Source organism: Anticarsia gemmatalis, chromosome 3 (genome assembly GCF_050436995.1).
Source record: "Anticarsia gemmatalis isolate Benzon Research Colony breed Stoneville strain chromosome 3, ilAntGemm2 primary, whole genome shotgun sequence".
NCBI classification, from domain to species: domain Eukaryota; kingdom Metazoa; phylum Arthropoda; class Insecta; order Lepidoptera; family Erebidae; genus Anticarsia; species Anticarsia gemmatalis.
In genome coordinates this window covers 12,099,541-12,125,477 of record NC_134747.1, presented here as the reverse complement: position 1 = coordinate 12,125,477, position 25,937 = coordinate 12,099,541, and the positions used below count along the sequence as shown (strand labels likewise).

At 33.8% G+C, this 25,937-nt stretch overlaps 1 protein-coding gene across 5 annotated transcripts in view; it reads left to right on the top strand.

Moving 5' to 3' along the window:
- spir (spire type actin nucleation factor) overlaps positions 1-25,937 on the top strand; it is a 224,094-nt gene that overhangs the window by 131,148 nt on the left and 67,009 nt on the right. For 3 of the 5 annotated variants that reach the window (XM_076136633.1, XM_076136630.1, XM_076136629.1), the window contains exons 4-10: positions 9,402-9,559; positions 22,126-22,329; positions 23,612-23,671; positions 24,324-24,353; positions 24,808-24,980; positions 25,089-25,152; positions 25,297-25,411. In XM_076136633.1, the coding sequence (XP_075992748.1) occupies positions 9,402-9,559; positions 22,126-22,329; positions 23,612-23,671; positions 24,324-24,353; positions 24,808-24,980; positions 25,089-25,152; positions 25,297-25,411 (804 nt within the window). The remainder of the gene's footprint in view (positions 1-9,401; positions 9,560-22,125; positions 22,330-23,611; positions 23,672-24,323; positions 24,354-24,807; positions 24,981-25,088; positions 25,153-25,296; positions 25,412-25,937) is intronic. The other 2 variants (XM_076136631.1, XM_076136634.1) reach the window with 2 other exon arrangements.

Below are 25,937 nucleotides of genomic sequence, written 5' to 3'. Positions count from 1 at the left end.
AGAGTTTGTTTGTTTGATTGTTTGTTTGTTTGTTTGTTTGAACGCGCTAATCTCGGGAACTACTGGTCCGATTTGAAAAATTCTTTCAGTATTAGATAGCCTATTTATCGAGGAAGGCTATAGGCTATATAACATCACGCTACGGTCATTAGGAGCGGAGTAGCAACGGAAAATGTTACAAAAACGGGGAAAACTTTGACTCATTCTCTTAGGTGACGCAAGCGAAGTTGCGCGGGTCATAAATGAATATAAAAGCAGAGTTAAGTTAAAAATATAGTCGAACATTAAACGAGGTCGCTATTTTAGAAATAGTTTAAAACTAAAGTTCATCCGAAGCCCAATTTTAACCAAATTCAGAGAGTAATAGCATGTCTACAGATTCTTGTGTCCAATTACAGTCCTTATACTGCAGTTGGTAACCCACATTGAAGCGTGATGCCTTGTTCGGTAGAGAAAGTGTGCAATGACCACGATATTATAAATTGTTATTAATAGTACACCTTTGTTTGGACATTATTGTGATGCGTTTTGTAATTGGTTTGCTTGGTTTTGTTTTGTTTATGTTAATTTAGTTTTTAATGTGAGAGTTGAGGTGGATTTGATTGAGTGTGTTAAGTTTAGTGGATAGTCGTTCTTACCTCTTGATTAGTCTAGACGAATTCGTGTACTAAATTGCAACTCCAAAGGAAATCGTGCATTGGTTTTGAGTCTGGTTGAATATTCTCATGTTTTCATGAACTTCGAATTTATGCAAAATTAAAAAAAGTTCCCGTACATAACAATAATAGAGATTTGTATGTACCTAAATGCTCTTTTAGAATACACCTTTATCGCTCCAGTACCAGTTTTTTTCTAAATGGCAAACATTTCCTCATAAAATTTTCTATAATAATAATAATAGTAGTAGTAATAGTAATTATATGTAAGTTAATAATAGTAATTATATGTAAGGAAAGTTAACCTAAAATATAAGGAAACGTGTATTCAAATGCCTTCTTTCACAAATTTCGCGGAACACCGTGGAAGTTGCACATTAAACAGCGCGGCCGCACAAAAAGCCTGCGACTCGGAAACACCGGTACATGTAACTCGTGTAAATTCTTCGTAAGACGATGTAACAGTCGTAATATGTGTAATAATCACGATAACCGTTGTTTTATTGTCATTGTGTAATGATTTCCCGTGATTTTCCGAGATTTTTTATTGCAAAATCTTTACTTAGATAATTGCGAGGCATAAGAAAAAAATACTATTGATAGTTTTGCAGTTTTCACCCTAAAACGTACATTTACTTTTGATATAGGTTAAACTGGTACCTGGTTTAAACTACTGTGCATAACTAGCGTTAAGTATTTACAGACAACGAGAGTTTGCTTATCTGAGGTTTCAGGTTGCAGTTGACTGTCAAGTACTCCCAAGTAGAAACGTTAATATTAAGTATAGCGGCCTCTCACGACATTAGCTTTATATTATTAGCTGATATCAATTGAGAAAAGCAAAAAAAAACTGTTATAGAATATCCAAAACAAAGAATACGATTAGCGCCTTTATGGCACTCCCGAGATACAACTCCATAAATAATATTACTATATTAAACTTAAACTTTCTCATATTTCACAGTACCAATAAATTAATAATTCAAACAAGTTTTACATAATACTTGTGAACTACTGAAGTTAGCATTATGCAAATGCTTAGAAAAGACGGAAACATCAAGCGACATGATGTATGTAAACCAGTTGTGGAGGAAACCGTATTGATTCAATTTTCCTTTTACGGCTCCATTCTGTTAGATAATACTGTGGCTTGATAGAAATTATAAACTTAGTTACGTTTTAAACTAATAATGTACAAATCTACCGACTTCTTAGTATAGAGCCTTAGCATCTACGATGTGTTTAAATCTTAGTAAAATATTTTGTGTAGTTTCATAATAAAGAAGCTGTATTAAGCAGGCCACATTCAGTTTCTTAAGCCTGTGAGTCTCTGATGTTCTAAATTCAGATTTTTATAGACCTCTGCCAGACGCAAACCTGCATTCAAGGCCTTTTACTTAGTTGTTAGGCTATAGGAGATTTTGAGTAACGTTTTACAAGATTTTATTTAAAAAAATATCTTTCTTTACGCAGGAATAATGTAACTTTCTATTACTGCAAGACATTTTTAAATTGGTTTAGTAGTTTTCAAGATTAGGTCGAACAAACTTCCTATTTATTTATGATATATTGTAGAAAAGTTTCTAATAGTGCACTATCCCACGGAATACATTCACAAAATGGTAGAAATTTACGCTCCACAGTCACGATATAGGTTCAAATAGGTGAAAAACCGTAGCTAAGTGTGGGTGCGCTTTTATAAATAAGTAAATCACTTGAGAATAATTTTTAATGCATTTATTACATACAAACATTCATAAAATCATACCTTTTTCTTATTGAGGTAGGGCTAAAGAACACCACTTGGTACGATCCATAAAGACTTTCTTTGCCTCATTCTCAATTTGTCACACGGGATTATTATTATTGTCATTGATTATTCAATGAAATTGTAGTAAAATTCCTTTACTATAATATAGTGGAAATTATACTACTGTCAACTTATCAGCATCATTCCGATTTGATCTAAGAACGTGTCAATTATCACCGTATAATCGTCTAAGCCGGTTATCGGCCTCTTTTCAACGTTCATTACACACCGATTAATCTCTTAAAAGAGCCGATTAATTGCCATCGATGTTGATCGTTAACTTTAACAAATTCTACGGAAATTAAGCAGGAAAATGTTGTTATGAAAAACCTCGCTTGTCCGCTCGCAGGGCGGGGAAGCCGGAGTGTTTAAAACAGAAACGTTGTGGTACCGACAGGTGATTTATTGTGAAAAGTTCAGTTATAAATAGAATCGTTTGTAGCTGAAAGGCTGTAGAAAAAATGTTGTTTTTAAAAAGTCACGTGTTTTAATTTTACATCTATTTTTGAGTATTGAGTCCACAAATAAATAGTCTGACAATGTATTAAAACAATTCAATAATTGCTAATTGCGTAGTTATTTTTACACTCGTATTAAGTATTTAAAAGGTTAATTGCTCCAATTGATCAAATTGTTAATCGTGTGAACCAATAAATAATTACAGTCAGTCAGTCTTTTCGTAACACATTCGTAGTTACCAGGATCTCATAACACTAGACTGGTGTCGTCATAATTGGCGCCGGGCGCTCTCGAATAAATATCGCGTAGCTGTCCGAGCTACCAACGTACCAGGCTGCCAGACGTCTGGAGAGGTTGCGTAATGAACTAGCGTCTATTTATTACCTGATATTAGCTCACTGTGAAGCTCTGACTCAGTCGTGACACCCTGGTATTAGCATGTCGATGTGGTGTGAGGTATGAGCTAATTGGGATTGTAATTTGTGCCTACACCTACGCGTTCACTGCGTATGAATTAACCAGCTCTTTCTAGAGAGTATTTTATAGCCAATCTTTAACGATGTCTGTCAAATAGAGGAATAAAAATACTAAAGGCCAATATTAATATATAATAGATAAAGCGAGAAATATAATATATGGCTGTATTCCACCTGATAATAATCTGCCCGAAACTTATTCAAAAAGTTGGTCATAAGCCCACATTTCTTCTTTATGTTCCACAGCGACATTTAAAACACTTTTCTTTTCTGATCCAGTTGCATCACAATTATTTAAATCGTATGAATTTGCATTATCTTTACGACTTACTATAAAGCCATTATATAAGAGATTCCAAGCTTTTCTATACGCATTCGTTACACATTAAAGTTTAAGTGAAAATTCAATTAAATCCCATTATTTTGTTGATAGGTTTATTATCATTGGATGCCAGTGTTCTATGTATTTTCATTATGTAATCTATTTGCATATTATTAACATAAATGGAGAAATTATAGTGGGGGATAAGCTGTTTTATTCGTATTTAAATAGTTGAGGAAGTGTGGATGTTTATTTAATGTTACAGTTCTTTGAGCTTTGAAAGGGCATATTATTATGCGGTAGTAATTATCGGTAATATATTGGCTTATGTGTCCTTTATAAGGTCCGTTATTCTGGAGATGCAACCAGAATCCACGTTAAAAAAATGTAGGAAAGCATAGGATAAATCATAAGCTTCTATTATTGTTCTTAACAGCACACGGGTAGAGGCGTTTTCATAAGCCAAATGTAAAATGAAATGAAATTAATACTATTATATTACGGCTAAATTGAAATTTTACTATTATCTTACGTCAAAACATAAAAACCGATGATGGTGTCTAAAAATCCTGTTTTTCTTTTCGACACCTCTCCCGAGATCCAGTTAAGACGGTGGTACAAAAACTCACACGAAATAGAACAGGCTCCTGATGTATGGGACCTGTTAAAATTCACATCAATCATTATTTTGAGAGTCCGTTGATTGCTACTCATGGCTCCTATTGTTTCGTTCATGATCTCTAAATAAAAATAATAAAATGTATAACAAGTTTATTTTTATGTTTACTAATATAATGAAGGGTTAGTTTGTTTGAATTTGTAAGCACAAGTCCGTCAGTACTTTTGGATAATAGGAGATATTCAAAGACTACTCTTGCCGTATAACTAGTTTATACAAATACTACTTGTCTTCCGGGGCCTTGTGCAAACAAACAAACTTTAAACATAGACAGCAGTCAGGTCCAAAACTGGATTACAAAAATCATTGTTCCATTGAAAAAATCAAACCCATAGCAGACAATACTAAAGACGTAGTCAACTTGAAAAAGTATTTTAATGTAAGTTTCAAGTAATTATCATAAATGCGAGTGAAACCAGGTGCAAAGTTAGTCTTTCCTAATAAATATAAACACAAGTAACATTACGACATTTAAATAACACTAGTTACTAGCCTACGCTCTTACTCTCGATGGGCACAGATTATTTCTAAATGAAGCCATTACTCGATGACGGTCGACAAATGGAGACGAAACAAATAAGAGTGAAATTGATGAGAGTGATCACTCAGTCACGAAATTAAATGAAAATTGCTCCCGTCACTTCGGTAAATATGTTTAGAAGATTGGCTTTGCGGGAGTGTATGTGACTATTACGCAGAGGTTAATTTACGGAGTATTTTTCTTTTAATATACATTTTTGCTAGACGTACTGTTTTGGCTAATTATTTCCTATAGTTTAAGGTGGTAAAATTGGTACTCAAATATAGAAATTACTCCCAATTTTACAATTAAACAGTAGATGCTAAAAAGGCCTCTAAATTTTTCAATACCTTTGGAAAGTTTGGGCTCAAGAGACATTTTTAATTTTTTTCCACACGCATCTGATTAGTTTCAACGACAGTGAGCGAATGTCAGTTAACAGAAGTAAATTGTAAGAAAAATGCATAAGAATTGCATTAAAATAAACTGTTATCACATCTCTTTAACATATTTGGTATGTAAAGTAAACATACTAGTTGTGTTAAGGCATTAAGCGTTTGCGGGACCAATAACCCTATTTATTAAACAAATATGCGACGTTAAGTGGCCCAAATCTCATTTCCATATACTCGTATTACAAAAAAGTCTTAATACCATTTAATGAACCTTGATATCAATCACGACGGCACAAACGATCTCCAATCGATCATTTAGTTGTAAAATACTATTATAACATTATCATATTAGATTGGGCTCTCATTCCTATGGTATATGGCCATTAATCGGAGACACTCGTGACTCTATGACCCGCCTACACAGGGTCCAATTAAAATGGTATTATCTATCAAAAAACGTGAGATTCTCAAATAATAAAGCGTTTAACTAGGCTGCAAGTTCTGTACAATTATAGACCGTAAACTTACCTACTTTCAGATATTGGGATTGGGATCATTTATCTTCTGCTAATCAAAGAAAAAATGTATCTGTAGTGTACGAATTACCCATACTCAACTTTACATAATTTCAACTACATTGTGATATACAGCATCTGAATATTCATGTATAAGCTTAATATAGATAATATCGAATAAATAATTAACGAATCAAAGTAAGTTCCGAAACGACTATTGTGAATCATACGAGTATTTTATTTATATGGGAAAATACACCCAGTCATAAACCCTTGGCGCATTAATAACAGCAACCCCCGGTTTCTGAAGGTTTCTGAGGTTTTTTTAAATGAGTTAAAACGCTATTGAATAGATAAACTACCGCTAAATGTACAACAGAAACCGGGCACAAGACGACTATCTTAACCAATCTATATTTTAGCTTCAGCGACAATGTTATCATGTTACCAGTGTCAATGTCTAAAAGTTCTAAGCTAACGATTGCTGCCGGCGATACAAATCACAAATTGCGCTGCAAATCACAATAGTAATTAAAGCAACGTTTATTAACCGTAGTTAGTATTCAAATGAGTCTTACCAATTTATTTTCTCAACTAATTTTAGCCCGAGGATTGAGATATGTGACAACTATTCTATATATTTTCCCGATATACAATATACTACGGCTAAACTTGTTCCAATGAAGTAAATTGTTGACATACGCGCTCTTTGTGCCACTATTATATGAATACATAACATGCAAACATAACATTACGCCTTTTACACCCAGTGCAAGCAGAGAATGGCAGAGATATACGAAACACACTCGCCATTTACAATTTAAGTCCCACGTAATAAACACATACATATAAAAGCTACTTATGTGTTTTTTTTATTTTTTGTAATTAAAATTAAATCTGGCAAAAACGGAAAGCAGTCAATCCTTTCCCATTGGTTGGCTTTAAAAATGAAAGACTTTTGTCTCAGTTCGTTATATGACGAATCGTAGCTCATATATAATCCACTCTATTATAATCAAAAGTAACTATTGCTACTGTCTATAGCTCTCAAATAATCACCTATTGAGTCATTAATGCCAATGTCAGCTGTTACGCGATTGGTCGGCGGCGGCACAAAGGAAGGTATGTGCCCGCAACATCGTTACGCGTTGAACTCGGTAGACAATGTCGATCGAGTACAGCTAGCGAGGGTGACGGGTCGTGATCGTGTTATGTGCAATACGACCACACGTGGCGGCTTGTATGACGTTTTGGAACGGAGTGATACTCTGTTAGATCTATAACAGCTATAACTTAGTTAACTTTTAAAGGAAGGCTTTTTTAGGTAGAAGAACGGCATAAAATGGAGGTAACGTTAATAGTCTAACTCCGACGGCCCTGGTTTCTGAAGTACATTTAGCGGTAGTTTATCTATTTATATTATTCAATTTTGAATAGGTAAAGTACCGCTAAATTTATTCAGAAATCGGGCATAAGTCTATTAGGACTGCAATGGATGAGATAAGCGCAGTATCGTAAAAAGTGGCCTACACTCAACAGTGGATAGAAGTGGGCTAGATAGATAAATAGATTACGTTCAGTCGACTTTACTTCTATACATACGTATTATGTACTCATTTTTGCGTGAATCTCTTCTCTATTCAATATACTTGCGCGAAGCGTGGAATTAAAAAAAATCTCCTAATGCATTTTCCCGATAATGAATCACCTGTCACTGTCTGTCACTTTTTATCGAAATCGGTTTACGTGTTTAGTTGTAGCGTAACCGACAGACTGACAATATGCATTCGTATTTTTATAATGTGGATAAATTATTCACCTGTCGCATTGAAAACTAAACGCAATACAGCTGTTGCTTCATTAACTTGCATTGCATTGTTAACTTCAATTTATAATAATAATATGCCAAACACATAATTATATGGCTTCATTATAGAAAGTAGCACATACCAATCTAATGAGGCAGAAACTAAATCATTAGTACACAAATTTTGTATAAAACATTTAATTTTGTGTGCATGAATACAGCAGCAAGCCATCGCAAGAAAGTAAAAAATAAACCAAGAGATTTAAGTGGGAAGCCTGTTGCAGGTGACAGAGACAATATTGGCATCTATCCGTTTCGTTTTTATATTCCCCTTTTACGTATTTCTGAATACATACACATAAATCATTCATACATACATAGAATCATGCGTTCTCTGATAGAAGAACGCGTGTGTCTGAATATAGCTACAAATCAGACGTAGGTAAATGACGATGACGCCCAATGATGCCTTCTCTTCCGTCACCATCTCCGTCATCTTAATCAAATCTTTCGTTTTTTGTCGACTTCTATTTCACGACTTCTTGCTATATTCAGACCCATAAACTTAAACGGGGCGTTATAGTTTCATGTAATATGTAGCAGTCATAAGTTTGCCACTTAGTTCCAAGTTGAAAGCGTCGCAAATCTACGGTAACTTTGTAACTTCTCCCTTGGCGATGTAGTTAGTGCTTTAAGCGCTTGAATTAAACGCTTCTGTTTTGCGTAATTTAAGAGCTATTGTTTTCTGAGGTTATGCAGAGGTGCGGAGGGTGGTATCTAGCTAAAACCTATCTTCCGATATCGATACTTAAAGTGGTATCAAAATCGAATCTACTTAAATTATAATTTTATAATCGTTATTTAAGGAAAAGCAAGTATAACACTCTTTTGTGAACTGTTGAATTTTGACAAATTTATAAATTAAGAGAATCAAGGCCCTTTATCATTTTAATTGCGTTTGCTGTTTAGCAATTCAGTATTATATGTACAAACAGTTTAAAACCTTCAACAAAACCTGTTCATTGCTTAGTTTTCGGATATTTCGCAACAATAAACAAAAAGGGAATATTAAAATATTATACTGACTAATTTAAATATTAATCACTTTTTAATTAGTTGGAAACAAACAATCTCGGAACAATTTCCATTCTGAAACATTAGCTGTAATAATGAGCGAACTATTTCGCTTTGTCGTACACAATGTTCGATTAGCTTTGTCAATAAGCCTTTATCCTTTGTGTGGAACATTGTATCGTAATACTGTTTATAAACTGAAAGTATTTTAATACCCGGGCCCTTTGCTAGAATAAATTACTTTGTTATTTCATTTCAATCGTGATTCTCTGTGTTTGTTTCTTCCAATAGACTATTATGTTTTTCTTTGGAATTGACTTCTAGTGAGTAGTTTTCTACTGCTTTATTTTATTCAAGAAAAATGTGGTTATATAAAAATTAAGATCCCGTGCTCGGTTGAGTTGTGCATCACATTCTTTGTAAGAACTGGCGTGATGAGGAGATAACCTACTATATGTTTCGGCTTTCAAATTCAGGTTGCTGTCAACGTTACGACTTTACCAAATCAAAGACTCTTGACTCTCGTAATATAATTTTAGTCTGCTTAGATATCTGTTAAACCATTAATCAACACCAATACCAATATTCAAAACCAATAATCAAACAGAGTAATGGAAGACGGAAAAATTAAATAGATTTTTTTTATGTAGCTTCAAAAACGATCACTAATAGTTTTTATTCCTTTCAGCTGATGACGATGAAGAATGCGGTGTGCTATCAGAGGGCTCGGAGACGTCTGAAGGTGGCCGCGCGGACACTGATGACGAGGGTATCGAGAGGGACTCGGAGCCGGCGCCGCGGAGACGACGGCGGCGGAGGCGGTTCATGCTTAAAGATGTTGTTGAGGTAAGGACTAGGAGAGAGTGGTGTTTTTTATTTAATACTAGCGAACTAGCCCGTATAGTACAATTTATGGCGTTGATTCCATTGCCGTGGGAATTTCGATGATTAATTTTTATTTATGTAGATTCGAAGTAAAGTTCGTGTTCTAGCCTAGCAAAAATTCTAAATAGATATGGATAACATTTAGTTAGGACTAAAATTGGATTTAATAGCTACAGAGATATTTCCACAAGGATAAATTCGTATTTAAATTAAGTATTTTAATAACAAAAAGTTGTGTATGTGATTACTAAGAAACCTTTCATAGCAGAAAAAGCGTATGAAAATTTCCCGTGCAGAAGCTCTACAGATAGTGCTACTGATTTACAATTGCAAATAAATGTTACATATGTTACTGTAAAAGCCCGGACTGTGGTAAATCCTAAGATTTTCCGGCATAACCTAAGATTTACCAACTCTCAATGGTAAAAGTCCGAACAATTCTTTTATTTCGGACTTTTACCCCTGTTCACTTGGTAAATCTTAGGATATACCTCAAGAGCAGGTAAATGTAGCTAATATAAAATAATTTAATAGTTATAAAGAAGGGGAGTTTTCGGCAAACCGACATGGGTAGGTTAGGTTAGAAGGCTGAGGTGGGAGCGAGCGAAGCGAAGCTCCCACCTCAGCCTTCGTGGTTATTTTTTTGTAAAACCACCCAGAAGGAGGAGCCCCGCGAAGCGGGGCTCCGGCGACATCTTCAAACTTTCATTATAACTATATTACGGCATATAATTATATCCCTAGCATTATCATTATATTACGGCTCAAACACATTATAATATGACTTTATCAACTTTTACCGTGTCATTATGTAAATCCTAAGATTTGCCAATTAAATGGTGGTAAAAGTTCGAAATAAAAGAACGTTCGGACTTTTACCATTGAGAGTTGGTAAATCTTAGGTTTTACCGGAAAATCTTAGGATTTACCACAGTTCGGGCTTTTACAGTAACACATACATACATATATTACCTCTTATCTATATTAATATTCACAGCTACCAAACTATTAAACAATGAGTTGACACACTAATAACTGCACCCTATTGACCGCCAACACAATTAATTACCAGTCCAAGGTCAAAACTTCCCATGAACCGTAGTTATTATTCAATCAGACACTAGACCGACTGCCACAGTTAAGGGAAACTAGCGTATTTGGACCACATCGATTAATTTGCCTGCCTAGGTGGCGGTATCCTCAATCATTAATTCTGGCGCACCGCGAGAGGTCTTTGATGGATTAATGTAGTCTAGTTTTAACTAGATAGAGTTCGTGTGAAAATTAGAACGAAATCTTGGAATACCTCGAACGTATAATTCCACTTTCAAGTTAGAGAACGAATAGCAAAGATACTCGTATTTTGTTTGGTCAGTAATCGAAAGCGCTGTAATGTTTTTTCTGTCACCCTTATACAAGCTACGATGATATCTTTCTCAATATCGAGAAATAAATTAGTGTATTCTAGTTTTGTACCATGAACTATAGTCCTTACTTTAAGTTAAAATAAAATTTTAAATGTGCGTACTAAAATATTTTAAAATCTCCAAATAGAAGAAGTACTACGGGCCCATTTTAATTGGGACATCAGAAAACTTTCTTCTCAATAAATATTCCTTTTATCTTCAGATAATAACTAGTTTTAAAGATGGTTACTCCGATTACCACCGCGTTTAAAAATCCCGTTGGAACTATTTGTTTTTTTTTATATAAAGCTCGTATTCACTATCGAACTTTCACTTGTTTTATCAGAATAAGGCGGGGTGTGCATTATCGAGAATACGTGTCTAGTGGTATTTAGATCGGATAAGGAACGAGTATTGATTGGGGAGATTATTGGAGCTTCTATCAATGGATGTATGATACTGATGTGAATGAATGAACTTGTGAGATTACACTTATTTACATTTGTCAAAAGAGAAATAGTTTGTTGAGATAAGGGACTTATAACTGTCAACTATCAACAACCGAGTACCTATCGGTAAATGTATGAGAAACTCAACAGCGCCCCTAGCGTACTCTGCATGAACTATATTCCCATGTAAGTTTAAATGTCAACCGCCCGAACGCACCGAATGTAGCTATTCGTGCTACTGGTCTAAACTTTAATTTATTTTGTTCTTAAAATAATAATTTAGAGCGCGTTGTAGGCAATTGTTATTGTGAAAAATAGTCGGAATATGACAGAATATGTCGTAGATTCAAGTTGCCATTCGCTTCTATGTTGCGTTTATTATTCTGGAATGTATTAAGTACATATAACACTTCAGATTGCTATTTATTTTGTAGTAGAAACTCATTGAAAGTAGATCGTAAAACGTACGCAGTTTTATTAGTACTACTCTCAAGAGCGCTCTCTATAATCTAGATGAAATAACAATTTCATTTCAAAGAAACACACAGTTTCAAAGAAAATAATCGAAGCTCCGAACGTTTTATTATTTTTATGAGACAATAGGGAATGTTATAAAAATTTTGTTTTTTTTATCCAAGTCTATATTTTCAATACTTTTTTGTAACTTGGGATTATAGATCGTACAACTGTAGTACTTATGGAATTGTCAAATTGTTAAGTTACTTTTTGTTAAGTAAGTTGTTTGAATATTTAGTCTTTTGCTTAGTCTTTATAAATGGATCTAATGACAAAACGGACCATAGGTTTTCTTTTGGCTTTCAACTTCAAAGATTTTGTCACACCTATATCCAGTAGCTCATAACTCAGGTGTTGGTTGACCTATTGCAATAAAGGGCTAAAGGCGACATATATATCTAGCTGCTAATGTAATTTTATAGCATAATATGGAGAAAGTTAAAACTTAGTTATTTAAAAAAAAGTAGATTTAGCTTCTCCACAAACACAAACTTAGCAGCAGACATGAGGCGGCGTTACATATGATACAAAAATAATGATTTATATTCACTTAAACATCTTATAACAAATCAATATTCTATTAACATGTGATGTCGCAATCCACTTCGCTTTATCCCACAAGTGGGCAATATGAAGTTGCGTCACAAATAATGGAGGAGACGTCAGGTGCTTTCACTATACATATTAGGAAGTTGTTAACGGATCACTTAAGATCTTATGATTTTAAGTGAATATCATGGGTTAAGGATGGTACACGTGTGGAATAAAGATGGTCTTTGTTTGATGAAGTGTGTGTGGGGTGTGGAGGTTCCGGCTTGAATTGAGAGTGTGTTTTGCGGAAAATATTGCAAAGTTTAATGTTGTTTTGCGTCGATAATTATTATTTTTGTGTTTTGTTAATTGATTTAGGTACAGTTGAAATTGATAGGTTACTAATTAGTTATATAAAATTATTGGTTTTCATCATTAACGGCGATTTACTATGGACAATACAATACGATCTTAATGATTATTGTATAAAATAATCTGAATTCTGTTAAAACTTTAAATATTTGGAACGATTAAATATTCATTTTTGAATACCATCATCATATTTAATATCATAGATCAGCAAAATTTATACCTTTTAGTCAATAAATTTCAAAATCTATTTAAAAATATCGACCGAGCATTCTACTATCCAATGTTCGTTACACTCAAATGCAACCAGTCCCTACCACTTATAATTTTTATGTAACAAGATAAGTGTTGATCACTAATATTGAATGCGTTTGTTTTATGTTCATAGTCGAGTCCGTTTAGATATAATAGTCGTTAGTCGGTAATTATACGGTAATGGATGAGGGTCCGATATTGGAGTCGTATTATGAAATAGTAATATTTATAAAAATTTTAATGGGAGTTGCGACATTTTGTATCGGTTTCGTGTTTAGAAGTATTGGTGGATGTTCTTTGGTTACTTATGAATACAATTAATTTTAAATTTTGTTTTATTGATTACTCAGTTTTCCTATAATGTAATATTAGCTACTTGTTTAGTAATGTTGGGTGTTAATTAGGTATTACATACGATACGGTAGCTAATATGAATAAGTATTGAAATGAGTAACATGAATATAAGTTATCGAAAAATCTCTACAAAAGCTTTTATTTCAATATTCATATTACGTTATTCATATATATTTATGAGAAATATTTATGATTTAGAAGTTTAAATGATGTAGACCAAGATCCAAAGGCCCGCGGATTTGAATATTGTTTGAAGGACTCGAGATCTTCTTTCGAAATCAATAACTTAAAATTATATCATTCGTTGTATTCATAACATTATATCGTAGAATTAACAACAAATTGATCCTTACGTGATGTAAACAATAAAACATACACCAAGTTTCAACTTGTGATGAAAATGGAAAGTCAGAGTGCATTCTTCACGGGCTATAAACCTCACACTACCTATTTATATGTGTAATAGTGTTATATAGCAGTAATACTGTGTATTGAGTATGTTAATATGCAGTTATTGTCCTGTCTGTATGTAAGCAAGACTAGTTACGGAATTAGAAATATAATTTGCGATATGCGGGTTATTTCGAAGTCAAACATTACTTGTTTGTTTTCTTACTTTGAGCAAATTTTATGTCATAATATGATTGGTATAGTTACTGAGCATTATTGAGATACTATGGCATCAATTGCATTCAAAGGCCTTTGCAACTGAGGACGTCTCCTTGCGCAGAGTTGTATAAAATACATTTTGATGTTAACAATGTAATTCCATGTAGTAGAAGGCAAACCGATTGCAATATTACCGCGCGGTATCCTAAAGTCTGATAACATGCTCACGTTATCAGACTTTAGGGTACTCTTGAGAATATTCCAATACTATTAATTCGAAAGAACCATTAGCATTCGTCCGACCCGGGAATCGATCCCTTGTGATCAACAGTCGCCTACTATACATTCTACAGAGACTGTCAGTCATTATGTAATACTTGAACTAATTATGCAAAATCACCCTCATAATTTCTAACCCTCTTATTCATAAACACACTATAAACCTATTTTAGTTAAAAAGCTACTATAATATATTTTCTCTTTTTCATTTCGCTAAGGAGTGAAAGAAACAAGCCACTTTATAAGTCTTTCATAACTTCATATATTTTTATGAATAAGAGGGTAGATAAGTTTCTATCTATTTTATTATTATAATCCTCGTGAGAAACGCCAGTGTACTTTGGCAGGGATCCACGCATATGATCAGTGTATCGTGAATATATCAATGTTGAGTGTTTGTACGACTGGGAACGAATAGCGAATCGTTTGATTGCTCGGATCACTGTATTAATGATACTTGAACCAATGAGCTTTGGTTTATTTATGAGCTTGAGGAAACTGATGAAATTATGTTTTGTTTTTGTATAAATGAATGTTAGATGGGACTATATGAGACTTTTGTTCTTGTATGTGGAGTCGGTTCAATATGTTTTAATTTTAAAAACATACTGCAAAGGGATAGACTTTTTATAGGAAATATGCACGTATAGAAAACAATAACACGTGTTTAAAAACATACAAAATATCACGCTTTTTACCCATAGGGGTATTCGTGATATACCAAATAACGCACTTGCCTCAATCACATCCTAAATCTATACTAATCTATACTAATATTATAAAGCTGAAGAGTTTGTTTGTTTGTTTGTTTGTTTGAACGCGCTAATCTCAGGAACTGCTGGTCCGATTTAAAAAAATATTTCAGTGTTAGATAGCCCATTTATCGAGGAAGGCTTTAGGCTATATATCATCACGCTACGACCAATAGGAGCAGAGTAACAGTAAAAAGTGTTACAAAAACGGGGAAAATTCTGATCCATTCTCTCTTATGTGACGCAAACGAAGTTGCGTGGGTCAGCTATATAAAATACCTATATTAAAACAATATGCGTAACATGGGGGACGTAGTAAATAAACTCTTGGGATCTGCTTTACAGTTCAGTCTTAAAAGTATAGTCCTTTACTCCTTTATAAGTTTGCAAACGATACAAGAAGTATTCTTATTACGACAGTACCAGAAAAGTATTCTACACAGTAAAGAGTCAAGTTAAAATACTTAAATACAATTTCTACTTTCTTCAATACTTTCTTGTAATTACTGTCATCATTTTTATCGACATTTTAATTACATGGCCGCGATGTAATGTGTTGCCAGACAATAAAATAAATGAGGTCATTTTCTACAACATTGTACGTGTAATGGAGTCGATATACCATAGTAGTCGCGAATTATATTTTTTATCGAGTTTTTTTTTCGTTGATGTTAGTGCTGAAATGTCATGTTGCAGATTTATACGAAATTATTTGCTGTATGTACCCGGATCCGCCTGGGAAAAGCAAATCTTAGCTCCGGGATTTAAACTATCACTAAGTCAAATTTTATAAAAATCAGTTCAGCCGTTTTTACATGAAATAATCACAGTATATAACTTTACATTTACATCCATCCATTGATTCCAAAATTGTAATTTAAATATGTTTTCCAAAAAACACGGCCATAATTTTTACGAATCATTACAACAATAACAAATTTCGAAATCTATTTGAACGTGACGCTATCATTATGGCCGAAGTACGGTCAAGTACCTTATCGCTAACCGCAAACACCATCATAGTACCTACTAAAATGGACACATCATTACACTTCGCAGAAAAAATAGAATACAACGCACAAGTAGTGCTTAAGGTCTTAGAACACATATCTAACCAGTAGGCAACGATTCACTTCATACCTACAACTTTAAGAAAATAATACTGTCTTTTAAAGATCCACCTTTGGTAGCTAGTGATAAGTTCAGACTATCATAATTGTCAACAATTTATTGATCTAACCAAATAAATGTTGTGCTAAAACTCGTAACCAAGACTTGGCTTAAAGACAGTTTGATGATGCAGCTCTTAACAATTGTTAGTTGGTTAACGTGCACTAAATGAAAACAACAGTATTTATTTGTTGAATATAAATATCATATTATTATGATATGTTTTATTTTGCAAAATGTTATTATATTGTAATGCTTTGTCGATCTAACATGCAGATGTAATTATTATTTGTTTTAATCTATTCACTAGAAAATATATTGATTATTTTTGAACAATAGTTGTTTATACACAAGAATCCGTGTATTCATTATCGTAATAAGGAAATAGGTTGTTTATTCCAAACAAAGAATACCGTAGCAAATCGATGATGATCCCTTTATAAGTAGAAATGTGTGCTACGATCTTTATCGAGAAGTTCTATAATGTCTTGACGCACAAACGTAATTCTAATCTGAAAGGAATCAAATGAAAATTCCCACATTTCTATGTTTATTCATATTTGTTTGTCGTGTGAATGAAACTAGGCGGTGTCATTTATTGTCTTAGCTATTAGGTTACTATAAATATCTTTAACAATGCTGGTTTCCTGGTATTTTAATGCTGATGAGGTTTGTAATTCGATAGAGATTAATTTTATTTTAGCTTTTCCAATTGCTTTTTTGCAGCCTAGAGCTTAGTGACACGTAAAGATTAAAGATGAACTTGGCCAATATTATATGAGACTAAAATCATTATTGTAAAAATATTAGGACCATCGTGTAATCGACTGGTTAGTTCTAACTCCGAAAAATCCCTCTTTTCACCATACCATTTGTATAAAAAATCAATAAACAAATCACTTCATTCGCGATTTTTCTCTATCATAAACAATTGCAAAGCTAGCAAAAGATCGTCTATGAATAACTGATCAGCGCCCTTTGCGTATTCTTTAAGAACTCATTTTGAAGCTCATTTTGAATTTTAAATGTCAAACTTAGAGAGATTGCCATTTATTCTCCCCTCATTTTCTCCACAGTAAAGTGTGTAAGAAATCGTGCTTCTGCTTTTATATCTCCCGCACACGCGATTGAAAATCAATTACCCACAAGTCAAGTAAAATACAGCCAGGAAATAGTACGAGTAATTTCCTCTCCTATCTTAGCGGGTGTGGACTGAAGTGGGTCAGTAGAGCTGTGTGCTCATCAATAATAAATGTCTGCTCTTAAGCTGGGTTTCCACTGAAATAACTGAGGGCGAGCTATAATCCTGGTTTCAACACGAATAGATACTGGTTGGGACCCTAAACTAAATGTCGCTTTAAATAAAATAATGGTTATGTATTGTAATATTAAAGCGCTTTCTTAAAAGAAACCAAGCCAAAAATATGCCATTAATAACTTTATGTTCTGTTTTTGTGCCTTACCTATAGTTTTCTAAGCACGGTGTCAGAAATAAATAAAGGAACGGATGAAAAGGATGAAATTCTCACACTAAGTTCAGCGGTTGAATTAGCGACCCTTTTGTATAGAGCTTGCACAGGAAGCTCAGCTTTACACTCCTTCCTTACTTCGTTTTATGGCGGTTTAGTATCCTACTGAAGTCAGTAGCAGTTACTTTATGGGGAACCTTCCAAATGCTGGGCTAGTTTCGAAAATTCTTTGTCTTGCTATATATTTGTACGAATATTGTTTCTGTTTGGTTTTTATGTCCCTTTTTCTCCGTAAACAAGTAGTATATTAGTTGTATAACTTCGATAATAGATCCACGATCTTAATTGGTAGTCTTAACATGTAGATTCCAAAGTTGAAATATGGCTATGTTAATCATTTTCTTATTTATTTAACCAAAGTATCTAAATATATAAGGTGCAGTTTTATGTGTTAGTTTTAGTATACAAGCTAAATTTATGGAATAAAATTATCTCGTATTTTACACGAACTGTTCTAAATCTTGAAACATTTAGCGACCATCGGAAAACACCATTCATCTTGCTGTAGAATCGTGAGTTTCGCTAAAACAGATACAAAATCAAGACGGCATAGTCCCTCGCCACAATTCAACCACGGTCGGCCTCCTGTCCATAAATCTACATCGATAACAACTAACTGTATCGCTGACCGACAAAGATATTCATAGCTTGAGGAATTCACGGTATATGGTAGGAAATGAAAATATGGCGATCCTGCATTATGAAGATAAATAAATCCAGAAACATTCACAATCTGTTAGAATAGCCACTAGCCATTGTAGGAGTCTCCTTTTAAATATAAGTTTATTTAATCGAGAAGTCTTTCTTTCATATTCACGGAAAATATAAGCTACAAAGTATTATTGAAGATATTCTTCCTTGCGTTAGCTACGGGATTTTCTCCGAACATGATCTTGTCACGTATCTTCCCTGTTAACTCAACGCGACGTATTGTTGTACATAATATAGATCATAAAGTCACGCTTGTTTCCTTTGAATTAACAAAAAACGATACAGTCCATGTAATCTTATTCTATTCAATTCTAGCTTGTACTTTCTTCCAAATTCCGTCACTACATCTCAATCCGGACCCAACAAACTGTCGAACCATTCAATAATTCATACAACAAGCCATATTTCAATGTTTATTCAAAATTTATTGATCTAAGGTGACGATAATCGTCGGTATGTGGGCGATTATTACGTTGTTTTGGACAAAGCGTTCGTTGCGAAAGTGGTCGTGTTGCCCCTTGCTCCCGTCGAGGCCTTGACATGAGTTGAATCATAGCTGAACAAAGACAGCTTAGCCTTACAGATGGCTTTTCTAATCTCTACTGTTTAGTTTATCGAGTGACAATAGAATAGTTGCAGTTTATGACGTTGTAGTTACAAATCTAATTATAAGCGTTTAATTCAATATAATTTTATTATAGGTAGATATATAAGAATACGGGACTTAACACGAACCCACATTTTAACTGAGAATGCCTGAAAATATAAAAAAATATCATTCTCATTATCAAACCTCAACGGGAATTTATCCTTGGCTGCAAGATCTACATTGTCACCTCGACAATTGCAAATGCTCTCCTTTGAGACTTACGATTATTCCATCTTCTAACTCTAAGCGAGAAAAAAGGAAAATAATGTGTGAGACTCAGATATTATTACCCATCATGTAGGTACTGAAAATACAGTTTGATACCTTAGTTATAAAACCTGTTTAGAGTAAGTATTTCATTTTATGATTGATAATCAATTTGAGAACTTTCAAGACCAAGGTTATTTATTTCGCAACTTCCAATTTTTACGCGTATTTTATAGTGCGTATAAAATATTACCGTTTGCAATGCCAAATTGCGTATGTATAGCAATTATGATACAGTTTTAATTGTCGAATAGGTGCCATAAAACGAGCAGTCATTATCATTGATTTGCTAACTTAATGGGCTTTCCAATGGCCCGGATTAATTGAGAATTTTGATGTATGATAACCATCTGGTTATGAGTGGGTACGGGTATTTTTGTATACCTAATAATAAGGACAGATAGATTTTTGGTAAAATAACTTTTAATTAATTAAATTTATGTTTCTACTTAAAGCCTGACATCGAAATATTTAGGTTAGTTTAGAAGAGCCTTGTGTTTGACCAAAAAATAAAGATTTTTTTATTGTAACTTGCTCTAACCTCTGTTATCTAAAATCGATTATACTATTAAATTATGAAAAAAAAAAGACAGCTTAGTCTTTAACTAAATTCTTTAACTATCTATCTAAATATGAAACTACAACCAAAATATTCTCAACAAATGTTCACACGATTTGTAAACAGACTAGACAACGATTGAAACACCTTGCATATGAATGGCAGTACATTTGCAACTGCAAGTACCAGTAGCTAGTGGTACAGTATTGTTGGTGTACGCGTAGGTCGGTGAGGAATTCTGCCCGCTTGTTTAGGCTAATGAGCCAGCCGCTCAGAGAATGTTAACCGATTGAACGATAAGTTTCCGGATTTGTTAACTCTTTGAAAAGAAAAGGAAATCCGGAAAAATGTGTTCAATTTTCCGTGATTATTGTCTTCTAGAGTATAGCACAAGTATGCGCGTACAATAATGATTGCTGATATAAACTAAAGTTTGTTTGAATAAATGTGCGTTTATTACAAGGCTTATCTCTTCACGTCAATAGTTCAAAATGGTTTGTATGTAAACTTTGGAAAATATACAGTTTTATCGCACTGGATTGTCAAATAGGTTACTTATCATTTCCGAAAATCTTTCTATACGGACGAAGGCACCAGCAAAAGCTCTTTAAAATTACAATATGCACACTAATCGGTTTTTTATTTTACAGTACCACTGCAACGGGAGGTCGTGGGTTCGATTCCCACACGGGACAATTATTTGTGCGATCCACAAATAATTGTTTCGGGTCTGGTTGTGCTTTGTGTCCGTTGTTTGTATGTTTGTAAAAGTCCCCGCGACACAAGAGCAAATCTTAGTGCGGGAGTTGTCTTTTTTAAAAAGAAGAAAAAAGAAAAAGAAGAAAAAGAAGAAAGAAGAATTTATCTTGATACAAGGAACATTTCCACGAATACCTAATTTACTTACACGATTCGCAATTGAAACCTATTGATTCAGTACCTTATCACAAAGAGTAGCTATTGGAATATCACGGAACTGACGTCATTCCTCCCACGTGCTTGCACGAGGCAAATAACTATACTTGTATTTAAATATAGTACCGGGAATTACTGAAAAGTTTATTTTTATATTTGGTTTTCCAGTATAAATATTACGCTCCAGTGCCTTTTCATCGTTACTCGTATTTCAATTTACATTGAGTGATATTTCAGCATGTGGCCATTAGTAAGAAATTAACTTATGCTGATTAATTAACTTGCTTAGTGAAAATATGTGATTAATGATAGATACATTTCTATAGTATCAAATTTTTGAATTTCGGTAGGTACTATCTAAGTGCAAGGTTTCATGAAAATAGTAGTTCATACTGTTTGCATAAAACTGTTATAATCAAGCATAAACGAACAATCCGATCAATCTTTCGCATTCATAATACTTATTAATGGGAGATGTATCAAAAGTCTGAAATTCTTAAAATTATTTGTATGACTCAAATTATATCAATGTTATGTAAGCTAAGTGTAAATTTTATTCCATTCAATTATATTTGGGCTAATTTATTGACAGTCATTAATAAACGTTTAAGATAAGCGATCAATTCTATTCTGGTCCATATTTCTACAATATTATGTTTCTAACTTTTAACTTGTTCACACGCTTACATCTGATTGTGACACAAGAATCGAAATATAGTTTATTTTAGGAATTATATAAAATGTCAGTTGGATACTAAATAGTGGCATTACTAAAAGGTACAGAAACCTTCTTATTTATTCTGTTAAAACTCTACTTATTGAAAAACACGTGTGTCTAGTTTTATATAGTTTCATTAAATTGTGTTTCTAACAAAAACGTGCGAAATAACTACGCAGTGCGTAATAGGAAATAGCGACGTCAAGCACGATTTAGCCTACCGGTGACGTATTTCACGTTTACGAACATCTCTAGTAAAAACACAGCCTCTGTAAGAACCTTAACTTAAAGCGCCTTGCAAATTGTCTATAATAACGATTTTCTTTCCTTTTTCTCTACAAACACAGCCTTTTAGAAAACGTTTACTATAAATTTACTTACAATTTTGTTTATATTTAGTGAAAAACTGTACCTTTGTGGAGAAATAAATACTTTTTTATTATTTATTATGATTATTATATTTAACCCTGTTTTCCCTTTTTTCTCCAGCGCTGCGTATGGCACTGCGGCGGCGGCGGACGCTGTGCACGCGACGCTGCTGCAGCACACTACCGTGCCGTGTGCCGCGCTCTAGTCGCCGAGGCATTAGAGCTGGCCTCCTTCCTCGCAAGAGTCAGGGTCGGCGGCGCGAGAGACATGGGCGCCGCTGAAGACTCCGCCACACATCTCGATACCCTACAGTTTTCCGATTGGGTATGTGTTTTGTCATCTGTTACAGAATGTTAGGTTTGGTTTGCTAGTATTTTGAATTGGCTTTAAGTTTGGGTGTTACTACAACTATCGATTGATCAAGTTGTTGATTAATCAATTTGAGTATCTAAAACTAAATGAATAGTCGAGAGACCGTATTATTTATTGTCATATTGTTCAGTGGAATATCGATTTTTGTAGTAACACATGTATAGTAGGTAATTGTCAAGGCAGGTATAATAAATTTCTCCATTCTTCTTAATGACATAATATAGATTATGCAATGTATAGAGACTCAAAACCAAGTTTAGGGATTACCTCTAAGATAAAAATATTCTATTCTTACTTAAAGACCTAAAGAATTGATACTAACGGATAAGCATGAACAGTTAAACGACGGTTAACAAAGCAGCTAGATAGAATACCGAGGGGCAATTTACTACCACTATCAAATATAGATTATTTTATATGGAAAAACGAGCAGCGCCTCTAGCGTGTTCCGAAGTGCAATAGATACATGTCTTCTTCCTTTAAGATCGCTAAACTAAACTGTAGATATAGCTACTTCAAATAAATAGGTCAGACTCTATGGTTTTTACCTTTTTTTAAGCAGGCAAAGAATAATACACATACAGCCTTGTCTTCCTAAAATATCTGTATCGTAGATTCAATTCGGATTATTTTAAGAATAAAAATAAAATAAATAGATTAAATAAAAAATCATTTCGTAATTAGAACTTCGATTGGCCTAGCTGAAATAACATAGACGATCAATCTTCAAAAGAAAATAGTTCTTGAAAAATACGCTAGGGGCGCTTTAGTCGATAGTTTTAAAGATTCGCGGTACCTACAGTCTAATTCTGTTTCACAGTTGTCAGTACGTTTGTTAGCAGCTCATTAGTCCCCCAACTAAATGCCGATGGCGTGGCTTAATGTAGCCGATGCATTATTAATGTCCTCGCGAATAATTCGAAGTACTACGTGGAAGTATGTACGGGAGTAATGAGAATTCCTTTTGCGAACCTGCAGTCACAGGCTGGTGGTTCGACGGTGTTTTAGACGCATTTTGCTATTGAATTTTTGGAGCGAAATTATTTTCATATGAAAATTAAATAACTTTGCCTTCAGTGAACAATGAAAGTTTAAATTTGAATTACTTTCTGTTATTTGATTCCTTTTGGGATTTTTTGTAATTCAATCATCAGTGGCTTACCAATTTTTATTTATAATTATTATGTTTTTTGGAAAACACAAACAAAATTGTTTATCATTAAAGTTGTTGCAGGTTTATAAAAGAAAAACAAAACAAGACATAGAAATTTCGACTCAACTTGCGCACTTCTCGGTAGGTAATAAATTAAAAATGTTACACGAAATTTGGTATTAAAAAACCGAGAACGAAAAATGTACCTCTCGTGAGAAATTCCGGCCATTCCTAGATTTAATATACCACCCATCTGTTAGAACTCTTGAACGTGACGTAATGAGATTTCTAGACGGCATGCGGCATCTCGAAGTAATGTAAGCTAGGTATCCACACTTCGTTTTAGTTATACGCTTATATCGCCTGAAGATTTCACCACGACTTATGTACATTTAGTATATTTATGGCAATATACATTTAAAGCCATTTTTGAGCCCTTTTAAAGAACTTAGGAGATGAATTTTATCACAGTGTTACCGAGTAAATGAGTAAAGCGCTTGAAATAGCTTAATTTGATGCTTTCATTATGAAGCCGAGTGGATAAAAACGTTCTAGGGTTGTTCATTAACATTACTGTTGAGCTGAAAATGAGAATTGCCTAACTGAGGTAATCGGCACTTAGAGAAGGCTGCGTTTTCCATTACTCTATAAAAGTATTCTTCGGCAGTTATTAATTTTGCGCCTGATTTGCCCAGTAGTATAAAAGCAGAATATTTTGAACTCAATCGTACCATTTATGTAAGGTCCTATATTATTATTCTGTCTTGTAACACAATATAATTTTCAATTATAGTCTAACCGAAGGATTTGGAGAGCATTGCAAGTACGTAGCAACAAAGAATGGCCTAGTAAAATTGTCGCTTTTAGCATTTCAAACATTTATATTGCTGTATAGTACTCCCATAAGTTTATGTGCATGCAAATTGAACGACATTAAGTCCTACTCAAAATGCATTGTTGTCACGTAATGATTAATTACCTAGTCACATTTAATGCCTACGTATCATAGCAGGATACAGTAAAATGTACTCAATATAATCAACATACTAGAAACAGATTTGATTCATGACAAATTATGTACGAAATAAGGCGTACTCGTATGTCTGAAGAGTGACAGAATAAAATTAATTCCACGCTTGATAATAGCATATTTTAGCGGCACTTATACCCGTATAACAAGATTAAATTTTAGATGTTGCTAGCGTAACGCCTGTCGTAAATGTAATAGCAATGCTTAAAACTGTGACGGTAAATGATTGCTCTTGTATGTTTTGCAGGCGCGGTTTTGGATGCAAGTGATTGGAGAACTCCGAATGGGCGTCAAATTAAAGAAGGTGAACTATTCTAGGACACCTATAGAATATGAATTAACGCCATATGAAATATTAATGGATGACATAAGGTCTAGGAGGTACACACTTAGGAAAGTTGACGGCGCGATACCGCAAAGGTAAGTTTTGCAAATTAATTATTAATAAGTAATGATAATATTATTACCTGCTTGTTATATTTACTATTACTAAGATATTCATATGCTAATATCTTTCTTTTTTTACAGTGTTAAGAAAGACGCTCATGCCATGATACTCGAATTTATTAGAAGTAGACCGCCACTTAAAAAGGTACGTTTAATTATATAATTCACACATTTTTTCCATCACTAAGATACTATAATAATATTCGTTTTCCTCTATGAATGTGAGCGCCTGTGCTAATAAAATAGCAATTTCTAAAAGAACAAAAACTTACTATGTTTATTTTATCAGGCGTCGGACCGCAAGTTGCCGCCTCCTCGCCGCGAGGTAACCCCGAGAGAAAAGCTTCTCGCTTCTATACAAGTTGGAAGGCAGTTGAGACCAACACCTTACTCTAGGCGGTTATGTGAGTACCTATTTTTGAATTACTAACCCTAAGCAACTATATATTTTATTTGAAAAGTATCAAAAATATTCGTACCGACTTCTTGTTAAATACTTTTAGATATCACAACGCCTTATCAACAAATTGATGGAGAAGAAGAAAAGTTGTCGCTAGGCTAGGAAGTCTTATTGGTTTGTCGAATTTTACCTATTCCTTTGCTACCTGTTCTGTACCCAACCCTCGTTCCTATACCTAATCCTACCTTTTGTTCCAGATCCCCCAATAGCTCCAGGTTCTCTCTTTTACAAAAGAACGAGTTCCAAATTAATTATTGTCCGAGAATGGAAAAAGATATTAATATTTTCTATTATAGTCTCTATCTTATATTTCTTATTTTATAATGCTTTGTTATGAGTACATATTTTTAAATTTATTTAACCAATACATTACCTGTTAACGCAACAATCCAGAAAGTTTACTTGGTAGATAGTTGCAACGCCTGTGTAAAATATTATAGCAATTGCTTAGTTTGATACTTGTTGCTATA